The 14,331-nt window shown below is 30.8% G+C and overlaps 1 protein-coding gene and 1 long non-coding RNA gene across 5 annotated transcripts in view; one reads left to right on the top strand and one right to left on the bottom strand.

The window, feature by feature from the left end:
* Window positions 1–13,456, top strand: part of mav (TGF-beta domain-containing family member maverick) — a 28,783-nt gene extending 15,327 nt beyond the window's left edge. Inside the window, exons 3-5 of one of the 4 annotated variants that reach the window (XM_071892722.1) lie at window positions 6,996–7,477; window positions 12,110–12,272; window positions 12,326–13,456. In XM_071892722.1, coding sequence (XP_071748823.1) covers window positions 7,475–7,477; window positions 12,110–12,272; window positions 12,326–13,128 — 969 coding nt within the window. In that variant the 5' untranslated portion in view covers window positions 6,996–7,474 and the 3' untranslated portion in view covers window positions 13,129–13,456. Of the gene's footprint in view, window positions 1–6,995; window positions 7,478–11,359; window positions 11,628–12,109; window positions 12,273–12,325 lie in introns of those variants that run through there. The other 3 variants (XM_040724106.2, XM_040724105.2, XM_071892721.1) reach the window with 3 other exon arrangements.
* LOC139906929 (uncharacterized) lies at window positions 4,567–7,049 on the bottom strand. Its single transcript, XR_011783147.1, has 3 exons — window positions 6,149–7,049; window positions 5,176–6,089; window positions 4,567–5,113 (listed from the first exon to the last, which is right to left on the bottom strand). It is a non-coding gene; the product is annotated as an uncharacterized lncRNA (long non-coding RNA).
* Window positions 13,457–14,331: the final 875 nt, after the last annotated feature.

Here is a 14,331-nt window from a genome sequence, read left to right as displayed (position 1 = left end):
ATGCTTATTCAGTTTTTATCATTTAATTATAAGGAGATATTATACTTTCTTAATGCTTCCGAATTTGAATTTTGATAGTAAATAACTGATAAAATGTGCTTTAAACTTTCTTAAGTAAGATAAGGGTTACATTACATAAATACAAGAATTTTTTTACTTAGGATAGCAAATATATTTAAAAACTCCTGATGGATAATAATAATAAACTTTGTTGTCAATTCGAACCAGGATATATCTATTGTTATTTCACATGTATACTTTCCAAATTTCAAATTAGAATTACATACATGTGGTTAAGTAATTATTTTTATGATAGTATATGTTATCTGGATTTTACATGAATTTGAATTCACTGAGGGCTTTTCATTCCTCTGGGGTATATTTTTGGTATTTTTGATAGATATGCTCTTGATGAGCGTTTCTCAAACTTTTGTCAGTCTTTCAAAAAATTACAAAATATCAAGGCACTCCAGGGTAATCTATGATTAAAAATGACACTGCATAGCCTAAATGCAAATGTCATGTTTATGATAATTGTAGTTGTCGTTGTATGTTCTCTTTTTAGCCTTACTAGTATCAACACTAGCAACCATTGGTGCTAGCTCAGAGCAAATGTATATAGATAGTTTGTGTCTCTTCAACCTCGTCAAGACACAACACAAAGGCTCGCATGAAATAGGGGGAGGTCCACTTCAGAGTCAATCATTTCAGCTCTTGTGGGGCTTATCTCTTTAGAAAATGAGGTTGCTTACTGCTCTTTGTGAAATCAAATGTATTTCAAGGTAAATGCCATTGAAATATATGTTTACACTGGCAAAATGATTACTCAGCGATGCTGGGGCCAAGGAGGGAGCAGGAAATCCCATTGTGGTCAAAATAATTGTAAAAAGTATTCAGAAAATACTTTTATATACTACATTTACTAATAACTATAATTTTAATGCTTTGTCGTTGTCGAGAAGGATCCTGATTATTCTAATTATCTTACAATAATAATACCAATGGAACAGTAAATTGACTATAATTTATACTGCATGTACTAAAAACACTCCAGTTATGTAAGGTAAACCACAAAGTTACATCATTGTAACCCCCCCCTCCCCCTTACTCTTGCTATTGGCTCTTCTTAGTACTATTATCATGAATTAAAAAAGGTTTTTTATAAACTTCGAATAACATAACAAAAAATATATAATTTTTCTAGATTAGAAGTCCATCTTTCCTTTTTGCTAAAAAACTTCCAAATCAAATTGGCAAAGAAAATTGAAAAAAAAAAACTTTTTCCCACTAATTTTGTAAATAAAAAAAAGTAGTGAAGGCATTGTAATGAGAAACACAAGCCTACCAGTATTTTTTTCGTACTTTCAAAAATAATAAAATTATGGGGAATAATGTTGTTGAAAAAATAACCCTCGTTAACTTGTGCGGGTACCCATACAGGACACACACAAATTCTATTATATACAGATGATATGTCAGATTTTTCAAAAATCTTTTTAATTAGATGTCAAAATAAATATTTTTTGGTGGGATCCCTGACACAGTCAGGAGAACCCTAGTGTACCGCGACACCCGCTTTGAGAAACGCTGTTCTAAATAGAAAAAATGTCTTGGGCCCTCCGTGTATGTAATATAATCTTATAAGGAAACTTACGTTCAGATGCCAAATAAAATTCCTCTTCTGTCTCTCCAGTATTTCATCATTACTTTTAAAAATAAAAACAAAAAATAACTACAGCTGATCAAAGACTAAAGATTTATTTTACGTATGTAAGACCTTTATCCATACAATAAGGGATATGTAAGAAGGAAATTTGATTCTACAAAAAAAAAAAAAAAAAAAAATAAAGCCTCTCAAGTGGTCACCCTAAATGACGAGAAAAAATTATCTTATATATCTAAAAAGTATACTTATTTAAAAAAAAAAAATAATAATAACAGACGCGGATATAGTTGCATTCATAATATGTAAATATCCTACCTCGTACGTTGTTAATATGGGGGTAAATAATTTGATCCATTCGACAAGCTACATTTTGCCAAAGAGTTGTAGGGGCAACTGGGCAGTTTTGAAAAACTTTTTTTAATCATTTTTACACTCAAGACGAATCCACTGCACAAATGAAGATTTACTTATTACTTCATGAATTCTGTTTAATATGAATTGATAAGAAAATGGTAATTATATTTCGTATTATGTAATGGTGTAAAATGAGTTGTAAAAATTATAATATCCATAATATAGGTCCTAAACGTTTTCAACCATATTATTTTTCCTGTATATTTTGAAATATTAGTAAATAGTGTTCCTATACTGAAAACGAACTCAAAAAAGTCAACAATTTTCTGCCCTCGATCAACTCGAATAACTAAAACTTAAAACTTTTGAATAATGATTAGTTAAAATTCTTATTTAAGAAAGAGTTGATCTATCAAAAAGGGAATCATTAAACTTGAACAAAAATATTAGTATAGTGTTCCCAAAACTGATGTTTTTTTTTTTTAAGAAATTGATTTAGGTATATTCTTAAAAAGTACTTTATTTGTCATATGAAATGCATAGCACAACAACCTATTAAGTCAAGTACATTGCCCAATGTACTCCTAGCGGTAGTAGCGGTGATATTAGGCATTTGGGAACAAACATACTACGCTCCATAAATATGGAAGATAACTTCCCAAGAAATCATAAGTGTAATTTTACATTTTTCATGAGCACACGTGATTACTCAATACTTAGATGTTCTCTCCTCTATAATGAAATAATAATGATAACAGTTTGAAAAAAAAAAAAAAAAAAAAATAGGTAATAGGTAAACTTCGATTTTCTTTACGCAGATCTCTTCTTTATGTATAGTTCACGTCATATTAAACTAAGAACTAATAAAATGCCAGTACACATATAATATATGAAATAATGAATATGACTAGATGAGGTTTAACAATAAGTGTGCGTAGCTTAAGCTCAGGACGTCATATAAAAAGAAAATAATATCTATTTAGGGCTGTAAATCTTAAATATTTTTTAACGTACGAGTTGTGCTGTGGTTGGCAACCTGAACAATGTGGTTTTTTTACTCTTTCATTCTTGAGGAGAGAACAACCAAGTATTGAGTAATCTTGTATCAGTGTACTCATTAAAAACCGAGAGTGACAATGCTATTTGTTGGGGAATTATTTTCTATATTTTTAAAGCAAGATGCGTTTCTTTGTCGACACCTCATAACCAAGTTCTACCGCTAGTTATGGAATGAATTATATAATTAAGTAAAAATAAAATGTATACATAGCACAATATTGAAAAGGGAATATTTCTTTCAAGATATGTGCTATGCTCTTTGATTACATATCTAATACTTTTTATTTGCCTTAATACACTATCGACATATATATATATATATATATAAAACAAAAAACTGTTTGAGACAGATGTAAGGAGATGACTACTATTCGGGGCCAAATAAATTGGGACAAAACACTATACTAGCTATGAGAGGAGATAAAATACATAAACACAAATCCCATTTCGTTTACAGCAAAGTCCAAAGTGAATCCTCAATTCTACTCTGAGTCCACCAAATTACTCTCCCTCATTCATGAGCGCACGGATACTACACATGTTCTCCCCATAAAATTAAAGAATAAGGATAATTGATAACTGCTTTGTAAAATACAAAAATGCTAATCAGATTGCCAAATACAAAAAAAAAGAAAAAAAAAAAAATTAAAAGGAAGTAAGGATATAATTTAAACAACTTTTATTATAAGACATTTTTTTCCTTCCTTTCTTAATTAATTTTCCGTTTATACCTAGCAAGGAATAAAATATGTATATAAATTGTAATTAGACTCTAATTTCATTTTCCAGAAAATGAAGCAACGTTTTTAAATGATTGCTAACATTCAAGTCAATTACACATGCTAATTGTATTGCATAAGTTAGCAAATATAACTCATTGGTTGACTCGTTTCTACACAAGAAAATCAAGAAGTCTAAACCTATGGAATAGTAGGTTCAACATTAATTGTATTTATTTTTTCCAACATAACAATACATATTAATCCATGTCAAGATATTAAGAGCATCTATAAAAATAATTCTACTAGATTTTTCATGAAATATGATATAAATAAAGTAAAATTTTATGGGACATTCTTTTATAGTTCAATCTATAGCTAGAAACGGAAATGTATTTATTTCTCTAGCTTGTCGTTACTTTTATTGTATCTTTTTACTAGCTTGTAGCTTGTAATTATTGTTGGTAGTTAGCGAATTCTTCCCGACTATGGAATTATTATTCAAAAAGTGTTGGGAATTGTTCACATCTCCACATGATCCAATTATAATTCGACCAATAAACGTTCCAAACACTGACTAGGGAAAAAGAAGGAGACAAATCGACAACGAACAATAAAATACGCGGTATATCTTTGTGTTAGTGAGGTCAATATACTTAGAGATAAGGTAGGTCAATCATCAGTTGTTTAACCTCGCCAGGCAGATATGACGTCAAGGCGATAAATAAAATCGCTCCCTAGAGGAATAAAACATATTATAATCAGCTGTTTCTGTTTACAAGTTCATTAATTATATTTATATATCCAGATCATATAAATTAAAACTATTAATAATATCAATAGTCAATAGGTGTAAGAGAAATATCCTAATATAAAATATGTGCAATACTTTGCTAAATTGTGATATTTATCCGTGCTTGAGGACCCAAAGAGTGTTCTTAGGAAACCAATATTCTTCCTTTTTCAGTAAATTAACTACTTACTGGGATATAAGAACTTATAATGGACTGGACTCCAATGGAAATTTGTTATGAAATCTGGAAGCGCATTAACTTGTAAAATTTGAATATAGCTTTGGTTTATCTCACGTTCACAATATAAAGCCTTAAGGCAGCCAATAACAATCTTCAAGAGTTTAAAAATGTTTTCAACGATATCCAATATCCTCTCTGAGTAACTCTGGACGGATGTAGACTTCTCTGTTTATTAATATATCACATATAAAATTGTCTGTCCATGAATCGTAAATAGCTCCTGGGCCACATTCCATCCCACCCAAAAACCACTTTACAAATAACAATGGATCAACAACGATCTAAATAAAATATGGGGATAATAATAATGTATTGATACTTCTACTTTTTTAGATATATTTACAATGTGGAAAAATATCATTAACAATTATATTAATGTATGCCCGGGAATAACAATAATTTTTCAAAATATTGATAATTTTTTTTTTAAATTTTGTTCCAAGTTTGAATCTTATACTTCAACACCTATTTCTTCAAGCTCTAGCTCCTTCTAAGGACTCTTCTGGTTGAGTTGAAAGAAAAGATTCAGTCGTCTAGGATTCCCTCTCAAAAGTTAGAGATAGATGTAGGTTCTAATTGATTCAAGGGAGGCATATCTTGAGCTTCTTTGTTTGTACTTCTACATTTAACAGGATCATTGGGAACAGAAAGTTCTGCTTGCTTACCAAGCATTAAAAGTCGAATTCGATAATAAGAACCACCTATTTAACGCAACCGAAAAAACAAATTTACTAGCGAATCCTGATTGCATCGAGACGTTATTATAAATGCTACCCTATATTTATCTTGTAAGTAGGGAAACATAGGAAGTAGAGCTTTAAAAGTAATGTCTCGATGCAATTATAATATTTTTTGCTTAATGTAATGACCATAAGCGCACTTTAGTTTTTCTGAATCATATTTTTTTTCTCGATGAGAAAATACTGTACCAACTGGACATCAAATTGATAAATGCCTGTTGTTCATCATGTTCTGGCCATTTAAGTCTTATGAAGCTGGAAACTTTATGACTTAGTAATTGAGTTGCCAAGTACACCCGCTGATGATCGTGACATTTGCAATAAATATGTATAGGCTAAAGGAAATGTAATGGAGTCAAATCACATTGTGATTGAGCTTTTAAAACATTTTGAAAAAGTTCTTTTGTTAGGGTTCGACCTTTTGGAAGATCAAATCCACTTGTTAATAAATTATTCCTTACAAGTTTAATTAGATGCGGTGGATCAGCTATCAAAAATATTCTTCTTTTGAAGTCATCTGCAACGTAAAAAAATATAGGTTAAGTATGTCGTTAAAAAAAAAAAAAATCCAAATACCTGGATGAATAAAAAAAGGTTTGTCCTTTGATATGCCTAATTCTTTTCATAGCTTTTGGTTTGAAGGACCCATGTCACTAACTCTCTGGATTACTTTTCCACCCTGCTTTTCTACTTCTGATATGCATTGAAATAAAATTTCTTTTTTCATGGGCTCATCAAATGCCAAGTAAATGGGTTGTTTCCATTGATGCAAAAGACCACGAGTGAATACCACTTGCATTTGCTTAAATGGGACGATGTCTTTGTCCAAAGAATGACTATATTCTATTGTTTCAGCAATTTTAACCTCATCAAAAGATAACACAGTTAAATCGAAATTATTCATGCATTTATTCACTGAAAGTTTTTCCTTATTACATCAAGACTGTTCCATAGGAATCTGATATCTACTTTAAAATCTTTAATCCAATTCGATAGTGTAGAGGGAGCAGGGACACACATGAGTTTTTTCTGTCACAGAAACTTATAAGCCTTAGAGAAATCGTTCTTAGTAGAGGGCTGTCAATGATGTCACCTTGAGAAAAATTTCCTGGGCGATTTGTCTTCCCATCAAGAAATTAACCGGAGATCTACTTTGGCCTTTCTCTAAAAGGAAATCTTTTACCGATTTTTTTTTATTAATTTTGTTTCCTCTCGTTCTCCGCATCAAAATTCTTTGAATATTTCGAAGTTTTACTTTGTATCTTAGAATTTCCATACGGCATTCATAATTTTCACAATTCTTTTTTTGAGAAGTATTCCTTGATAAGCAAATAGATTTCTCAACTGTCGATTCAATATTTTTTTCCTCCAATTTTTCATCAATTAACTCTATGATTGTCTCCGATTCTTCCATTAATTCTAGGTTTGGATAAGATTCCATCTCTTTGATATTAATTTATTCTTCCGTAGTGGGCGATTTGGTATTGGAATATGAAACACAGAGTCTTGAACAAATTCTAATGGATCACTTTTAATAGATTAAAAAAAAAAATGATGGTACAGCATCTGGTTTAAGCCTCCTTTTCAATGATTTTTGTGAAGTCAATTTCTCTCTTAAACTTGAATAAGTAAAATTATCATCAGTAAAATGCTTGCCACAAATTCTTGATGTCTTTGGTTTAAACGACTTTTTCAATTCGTACAAATCAATCCAAGTCTGTCTAAGGTGATGATATGATGGGAATACATGGTAGGAAGTATCAATTGGATTTGGACAATTAAGCAAAAGAAAAGAAGGAGACAAATCGACAACTGAACACAAAATAAACTCTTTTTTTGTGTGTGTTATCGACATAACACCTTGCTATGGTTCAATGCTACCTTGATATATCAATATGATATATGGTATGTATGTATATAATTATAATTCGTACATAATATATGTATACTTATTAAGTTCGTCTGAGATTATTTTTCGCCAAAAGGTATACATTCTTTGCTTTTGGGATTTTCCAATGGTAAAAAGCGAACATCTTAAAGACGTACATACTTGGTATCTATATACTTTGAGAAAAGAGATGATAAATAGCACTCTAGAAAATACTTATTAATGCCATTGAGAAGCTTTGTAAATTTTCTATCCAACCATGTTCGCCAAGATTGGTGACTTCAAATAAGTAATAGCCAGGGACTACTGTACTTTTTTAACTGAATAACAAATATTTTCAATATGCTACAACACCACACTTTTTCTCCTGACTTCCGTGATGCGATAATGAAGATTTCCCCCCGATTCGATATTAATGTGAAGATGTTAACTTTTTTTACTTGGATTGTTACAAATTATTTTTCAAACAGAGTTCATTGACCTTGTAGTCAAAGTTTTCTAATCAAGTTGAAGCAATTTGGATACTAGGTCTCATTAATTATTATTATTATTATAAAAATTAATTTTGTTCGAATTTTCTAATTTTATTCTGTAATATTGACTTCTGTCTTTTCCATCAAAATATTCATCCATTTTGCAATGCTACTTTAGCTATGTGGCCTGCAACATAGAGGGGACATTGGAAAAATGTCCAACAAGTATCTCGAATGGGAAAAAAATTATCCCCCCTCCACTGAAATAAAATCCTTCGGATGCCCCTGGAAAAATATAATTTGATTTTCTCAATATTTTAGGATACGAGAGTACCATTAATTTTTTTTTGAGAAGCACAATATGACACACAAATATACCATTTTTTTCACAACATGAATTGAGATGTTACATACGAATTCGATATTACAACGGTTTCATTTTCAATTTAGGTAGCAAAATGAATCGTTCTATCAAATCTTCGGAGGAGTATCTTAGTAACTACAAGACAACCCAAGGGATGAGTTATATAATAAATCTTATCAATTCAGACTTCTGCATTAAAATTGTAATAAACCACTTACTTTATTTTCTCAAAGCAAAGATGCGTATCTTACATTATAGTTATCAATAGTGTTTTTTTTTAAACTCTTGTAACGGATAATTATAACGTATACGTGCTATGATATATAAAGCGGATTATAGACACTTTGAAGATTTTTTTTTTTTGCGGAAATCCACTTAAACCAATGGCATTTTGCCGAATGACTTATTTGCCGCACGGCCACACAACCAAATTACCTCTTTGCCAAATGGACAGTATGCTAAAAAAATAATAAATATATTTTATGATGATTCATACTGTAATACTAAGTAATTGCAATGATTAATTGTTAATAAATTATATATCGTATCTGACTCTATAATTCTCAAGAGGGGTTTGTCATTAGAGGAAAAGCTTACTCTACAGTCCCTGCGAAAAGAAATACTATAAATATCTTCCCAAGAAAGCCAAACTTCGACAACGGACAACAAAACCCACTATATATTTTTTTGTAACGTCGGGATTTATTGGGCAATAGTAAATATTGTTATAACAACGGTTGTAATAGCGGTTCGAGTCAACTATGGATACATTTTTATAATTAAATGACTCATTTAATTATTAATAAGGGAACACTTAATGATGGTAATTTGTTGCTAAGACATGACTTATATACATAGATAAATACATTTATATAATTCTTGCTAACTGCTGGACTATTGTCAATTTAGTGGCACCATTTTTATTGGGGGAGACGTGTTAACTTTTATAATAATATTTTAAATTTTTCCCGACAACCGCTGCTTTTACACCGTTTCGGAAATTTTACTTACATGTCATCAAATTTTCCCATTGACATCCCATTTTTCCACACACAAACATGTGGGTCGTCTTAAAGAGTTTCCAATGTTCACAGCTTAAAAATACATAAGTATTAAGTGTTAAAAAAGCGTGATAACATGAACAGCTGACAAAAATGATTAGGTATTTTTGATATTGTGGGGTATACGGGGGGTAAATGAGAGTCGAGCTGAAATACATATAATTTTTCAAAGCATCCAAAAATCTCTCCTCAAATTTAGTCTAGAGCTGCACTTGAAAGTTGTTGTGTGGAATTTGATTTGTAAATGGGGTAATATTTCCCCCAGTTTTGTAAAAATAAAGGACAATGACAATTTTTTGTTTTCTACTATTTAAAATAGTTCATTTTTAGTTATGAAATGAATGTTCTAACTTATATTTTTCGAAATAGTTTGAAACTCTAATTTTATTAATTTATTTATATTGATATATGATCAGGATATATATTACGTGGTGCCTTTGGGAATTATAAACTTAGTTTTATTCCACTTCACTCTGTCAAAACTTTCTATACAAAAATAATGACCATGTAGCATTAGGCTCTAATCTCAGTTTAGAAGTGTTTAGTTTAAAAAAGGGTGTCTTTAGACGCTAAAGTTAATTATGTAACATGTACGGCCAAGACTTTTGTTTGATTTTTTTTATAAAAAATGTCAAGATTAAAATATAATATTCTATAAAAACCAAGGCAAAGCTATAAAACTTTCTATGAATAAAAGAGATATAACATTACCAAAGGGTGATATAACATTCAATATTTTTGAAAACATGTATTGAGTTGTAGAGAAGATTTCTTAATGATGCCCAAACATTCTCTGTTAATGAAGCGTTAAGTTTTTTAACATAATGCAGATCTCATTACATTATTTCTAAAAAGTTAAATTAACGACTAAATTTATAATCGGCGATGAAAGTTGGACTCTAACCATTCCAATTCACAGCACCAAAAAAATTATTTTCTAAAGGAATTATCGTAAAAAACCAAATTTCAAATGAAGGTTTTGAAAACATCTCTTTCAAACTGAATCCCGCTCAGATAGTGACTGTATCATGTTGAATAGCAATTTTTTCCTACTTTGAAAAATAATTACATCTCTACGTTTATAAGACACCATTACAAAAATTATCCAACGTTATGCAATTGAAGTTGATAATTTTAGTTTCTTTTTTATATTTTACATTTCAGATATCTTTATTAATAAAGCAAAGTTTATCTGTATGAATCTTTGAATCAAACTAAGGAATTTTGGATCCAAGGGAAAACCATGGTTTCAACGCAGATCTCGCAGTCGTTTATCATGTAGCATCGAGGATTATTCATATTTTTTATCTAAGATATAACAATGTAGCCATATGAATGAAAAATAGCTGGCATTTTACATGTAGCATTGAGCGTGTATACAGGGTGCACTATTTTTTTTGGTGAACGCTCTAGAGATTAAAGTACTGGTTGATTCATTAGTCGTTACATCATATTATTCTTCTTTCATTCTTGAGGACAGAACGCATATGAATTCATAAAAGTATACAGTAGTTACGTGAGGGTGTGCTCATGAAAAACCGTAGAGTAACTCCTAAAGATTTCTTTAGGTGTTATCTTCTAACTTATTAAAGCAAAATAAGTCTTTTCGCCTAGCCATAATTACTCAAGACAATGACGGGTACTACGGATAGTTCCTTAATAAACTGATATGAGGCAAATCCTAAAATGGAGAAGACTCTGGTACGAATCAATGCTTGAACAATTGGTCCATGTTCTAAATTTTGAAAAAATACTTGACTTAATTTGTAATAGCTAGTTGCATACTTTCTAGATTTGTTGCTTATGGAAACTCGAAAACTTCAGCTATAGAAAATAGGTCTTGTGATCATTGAGGAGATCCTTCAACTAAAATGACGGAATCTCATAGCTCTTCACTTTTCCCCTTATTTTATTAGTATCTCGTTTACTTTCCTTTCCCACGGATTATTTCTTCTTTTTTTGTCTATTACATATTGGTGGAATTCCCCCATTGATTTTTTTTTAAGGCAGGGAGATTTGAAACACATATATGTATATGTACTATTATGGATCTCCTAATAAATCTGATGTAATTTGGAAAAAAGCTTTAGTCGTGTAAGAAACCAAGATGATCATGCAATTGTCTAAACAAATTTTTATCCTTTTCCAAATAATTACTTATCCATATAGTGTATTCAGTGAACATGATTGGGATATAATTCAGTCTGAGATACAAAAAGAAATGCTTCAAAATATGGGGCTCTCTAAATTCCCACCAAAGATATCCAAAGTAAGTCGTTACTCATTGTTTTTATTTTTATAGTTTATACCTAAATATGAATTTAAAAAGTACCTTATAAGAATCCATTATGCTTGATAAAACTATTTGGATTCACAAAGTAAGGGCTTTTGGAATATCTCATTGTTTTGCTCTTTGATGAACACAAATCAAGTGAAAAAAAAGTGAGGATGTGTAATTTTTATTTTTATGATTACAAGAAATAAGAGAATGAATATTTCTTTTGTTCTGAACCTACAATATAGCAATTCCATTTTTATTACATTAATTAGTTATTTGTTATGGGAAGACAAGGATGAAAAAATAATACCTCTTGTATGGCATTATAAAAATGTACACGAGTGTATTGATTAATTATTACTGGAATATTGTTTTTTAATTGATCCTTTAGATTCCTTAAAAACCGCTTAAAATGATATATTTATGGATTTAGATCATCATCACAAATGATTTATTTTTTATCTCGTTTTTAGAGCCATATTAGTTTGAAAACATTTGAAAAAGCCAATGAAATATATGAAAAAAGTCTTCAACAAACTAAAGAACTTCAAAAAATCAACGAGGCGCTAAATCAAAGACCATCATATCTTAGAACTCACGAGCAAGCCGTTTTGAAACCGAAAACTATTGCAAGTGGTAAGTCTACTTTGAAAATTATTATTATAATACATTCATTACATATTAATTAGGAATTCGAAGAACTCATCATCACCAAATGATTTCAAAGGATTTCAAATATTTAAAGTTTGATATGAATATTGAAAACAGGTTTCCAACTCTGACAGAGTCGGCATTGCTCGCAATGGATATTAAACTTCATGGCTCTGATGCATCAGTAGAAGTTTGTCAAGTACTTACATTTAATCCTGGTGGAAAAGACGATTTAATATACCTGGATAAAGAGTTCTTAAATGGAATGACTGACACTACAGTATCCTCTAAGTCTCTATCTATTTCTCCTGCGGTTCAACACTGGGTTCAGCATCCGGAAGCTAATAATGGGATCAAATTAGTTTGCTATAATTGTACATTTATAGCAATAGGAGATTTGGATGTTCGGGTAACACGGGTTGAATTATACGAGAAACGCTCAAAAAGATCTGCCTTGACTGTGCCTCTTGATATGGAGATAAATACTCTCTGCAAACATGGGCCTCATAGAGAAGAGCGGTGTTGTAGACACAGCATGGAAATTGATTTAGTTAATATCACAGGCTTCGACTTTATACTACATCCTAAGACTGTAGATGCCTTTTTTTGCCATGGCCGTTGTCCACATCGATTCAACCCCAAAAATGACCACTCCTTGTTTCAAAGTATGATGCACATCAAAACCAGAAATTTGCCTTTCGAGGAGCGTATTCCAAGACCTTGTTGTGCTGCCTCCACATTGCAACCTTTGGACATTTTACACGCGAGTGAAGACGATGAAACATCTCTTAAAGTAACTAAATGGAAGGATGTTATCGTAACCGAATGTGCTTGTACTTGAGTGCACATACACTCCTCCATTTCAAGAAAAAATCATATGATACCAAAGATATTTAACTACTCTTGTTGTTTTTTAGTGTTGTTCTCATTGGATCTATTTAACGATTGACCCAATGCATTACGTAATGTGTTATTCCTGTGGTTGTAACCTACTTCAGGAGCTGAGATCATTAAATTGTACTCATATCAAATTCCGTTTATTTTGTCATATTTATACTTACGTACATAATAGTATTATTGTTAAACCTCTTCTCTCTAAACAAGACTTAATGGTCAAAAAATGTATTCCATGTTTTAACTAGTCAATAATAAATATATTATTTTATTATTAATAAGCCCTTTACTCATTTAATATTATGAAAACATTTTATGTCGGAAACACTATATTGAAGTTTTGGAACCTTTATTGGCAGTGGAGCATGTCTCAAACTCCAGCTCAAGTCAAAAGAATGTGCGAATATAAGAAAAGTTTTCATTATTATAGAGAGGATGTTACAAAAGCTTCAGGTTTGAAGAGGATGACAAAAACCCTCGTATGTTGGAGAGACTACCCAAGCTCCAACTCTGATATTTGGAGTCAAATATCCCTAGAAATTATCAAATATTATGCAAAAACACGTACAGGAATTTCAATCAACGCTCTGAATATTAAATTGAAAGCAAGAAGGAAATTATAAGTTTAAAATCGCTCGGACAGTTATCAAATTATTCAAAAGCTCCGAAAACAAACATAATTGACTTACATGGAAAACATGTCTACAGTTCTTTACAATATGCGAAAAATATTCTTCTCACAAACAGGTTGTACCATTATATAAAGATGATTTATTATTATAGATATGTATATGATTTGAATTTGATACTCCTACTCCTACCGAACTTTATCTTTGTATAAAATGATGAACTATATATCTTTTCATAGATCTGGACATTTTAAATTAGTAAGTCGTCTTCATACAAATTGCTTACTTTACAAGTTGTAAATCTTATATTTTGAGTTAGATTCTTTGTAATCTTAGAGTAAAATTCAACTACAAGCCAGCAATTTCCATAAATTTACCACGTCATTAAAATGGGCCTGCTTACTTCTGTCAAAATATAGTAGTCGTTAGCGACACACTTTTATCATCCACCACAATGGTGACATTGCAGTGGTTCGTGTGCTCAAATTAGAGTACACTTAAAGTATCAATCTATTGAACTA

Source organism: Lepeophtheirus salmonis, chromosome 13 (genome assembly GCF_016086655.4).
Source record: "Lepeophtheirus salmonis chromosome 13, UVic_Lsal_1.4, whole genome shotgun sequence".
NCBI lineage: Eukaryota > Metazoa > Arthropoda > Copepoda > Siphonostomatoida > Caligidae > Lepeophtheirus > Lepeophtheirus salmonis.
The sequence above is the reverse complement of the archived record's forward strand: the minus strand, read 5'-3'. Positions and strand labels throughout refer to the sequence as shown.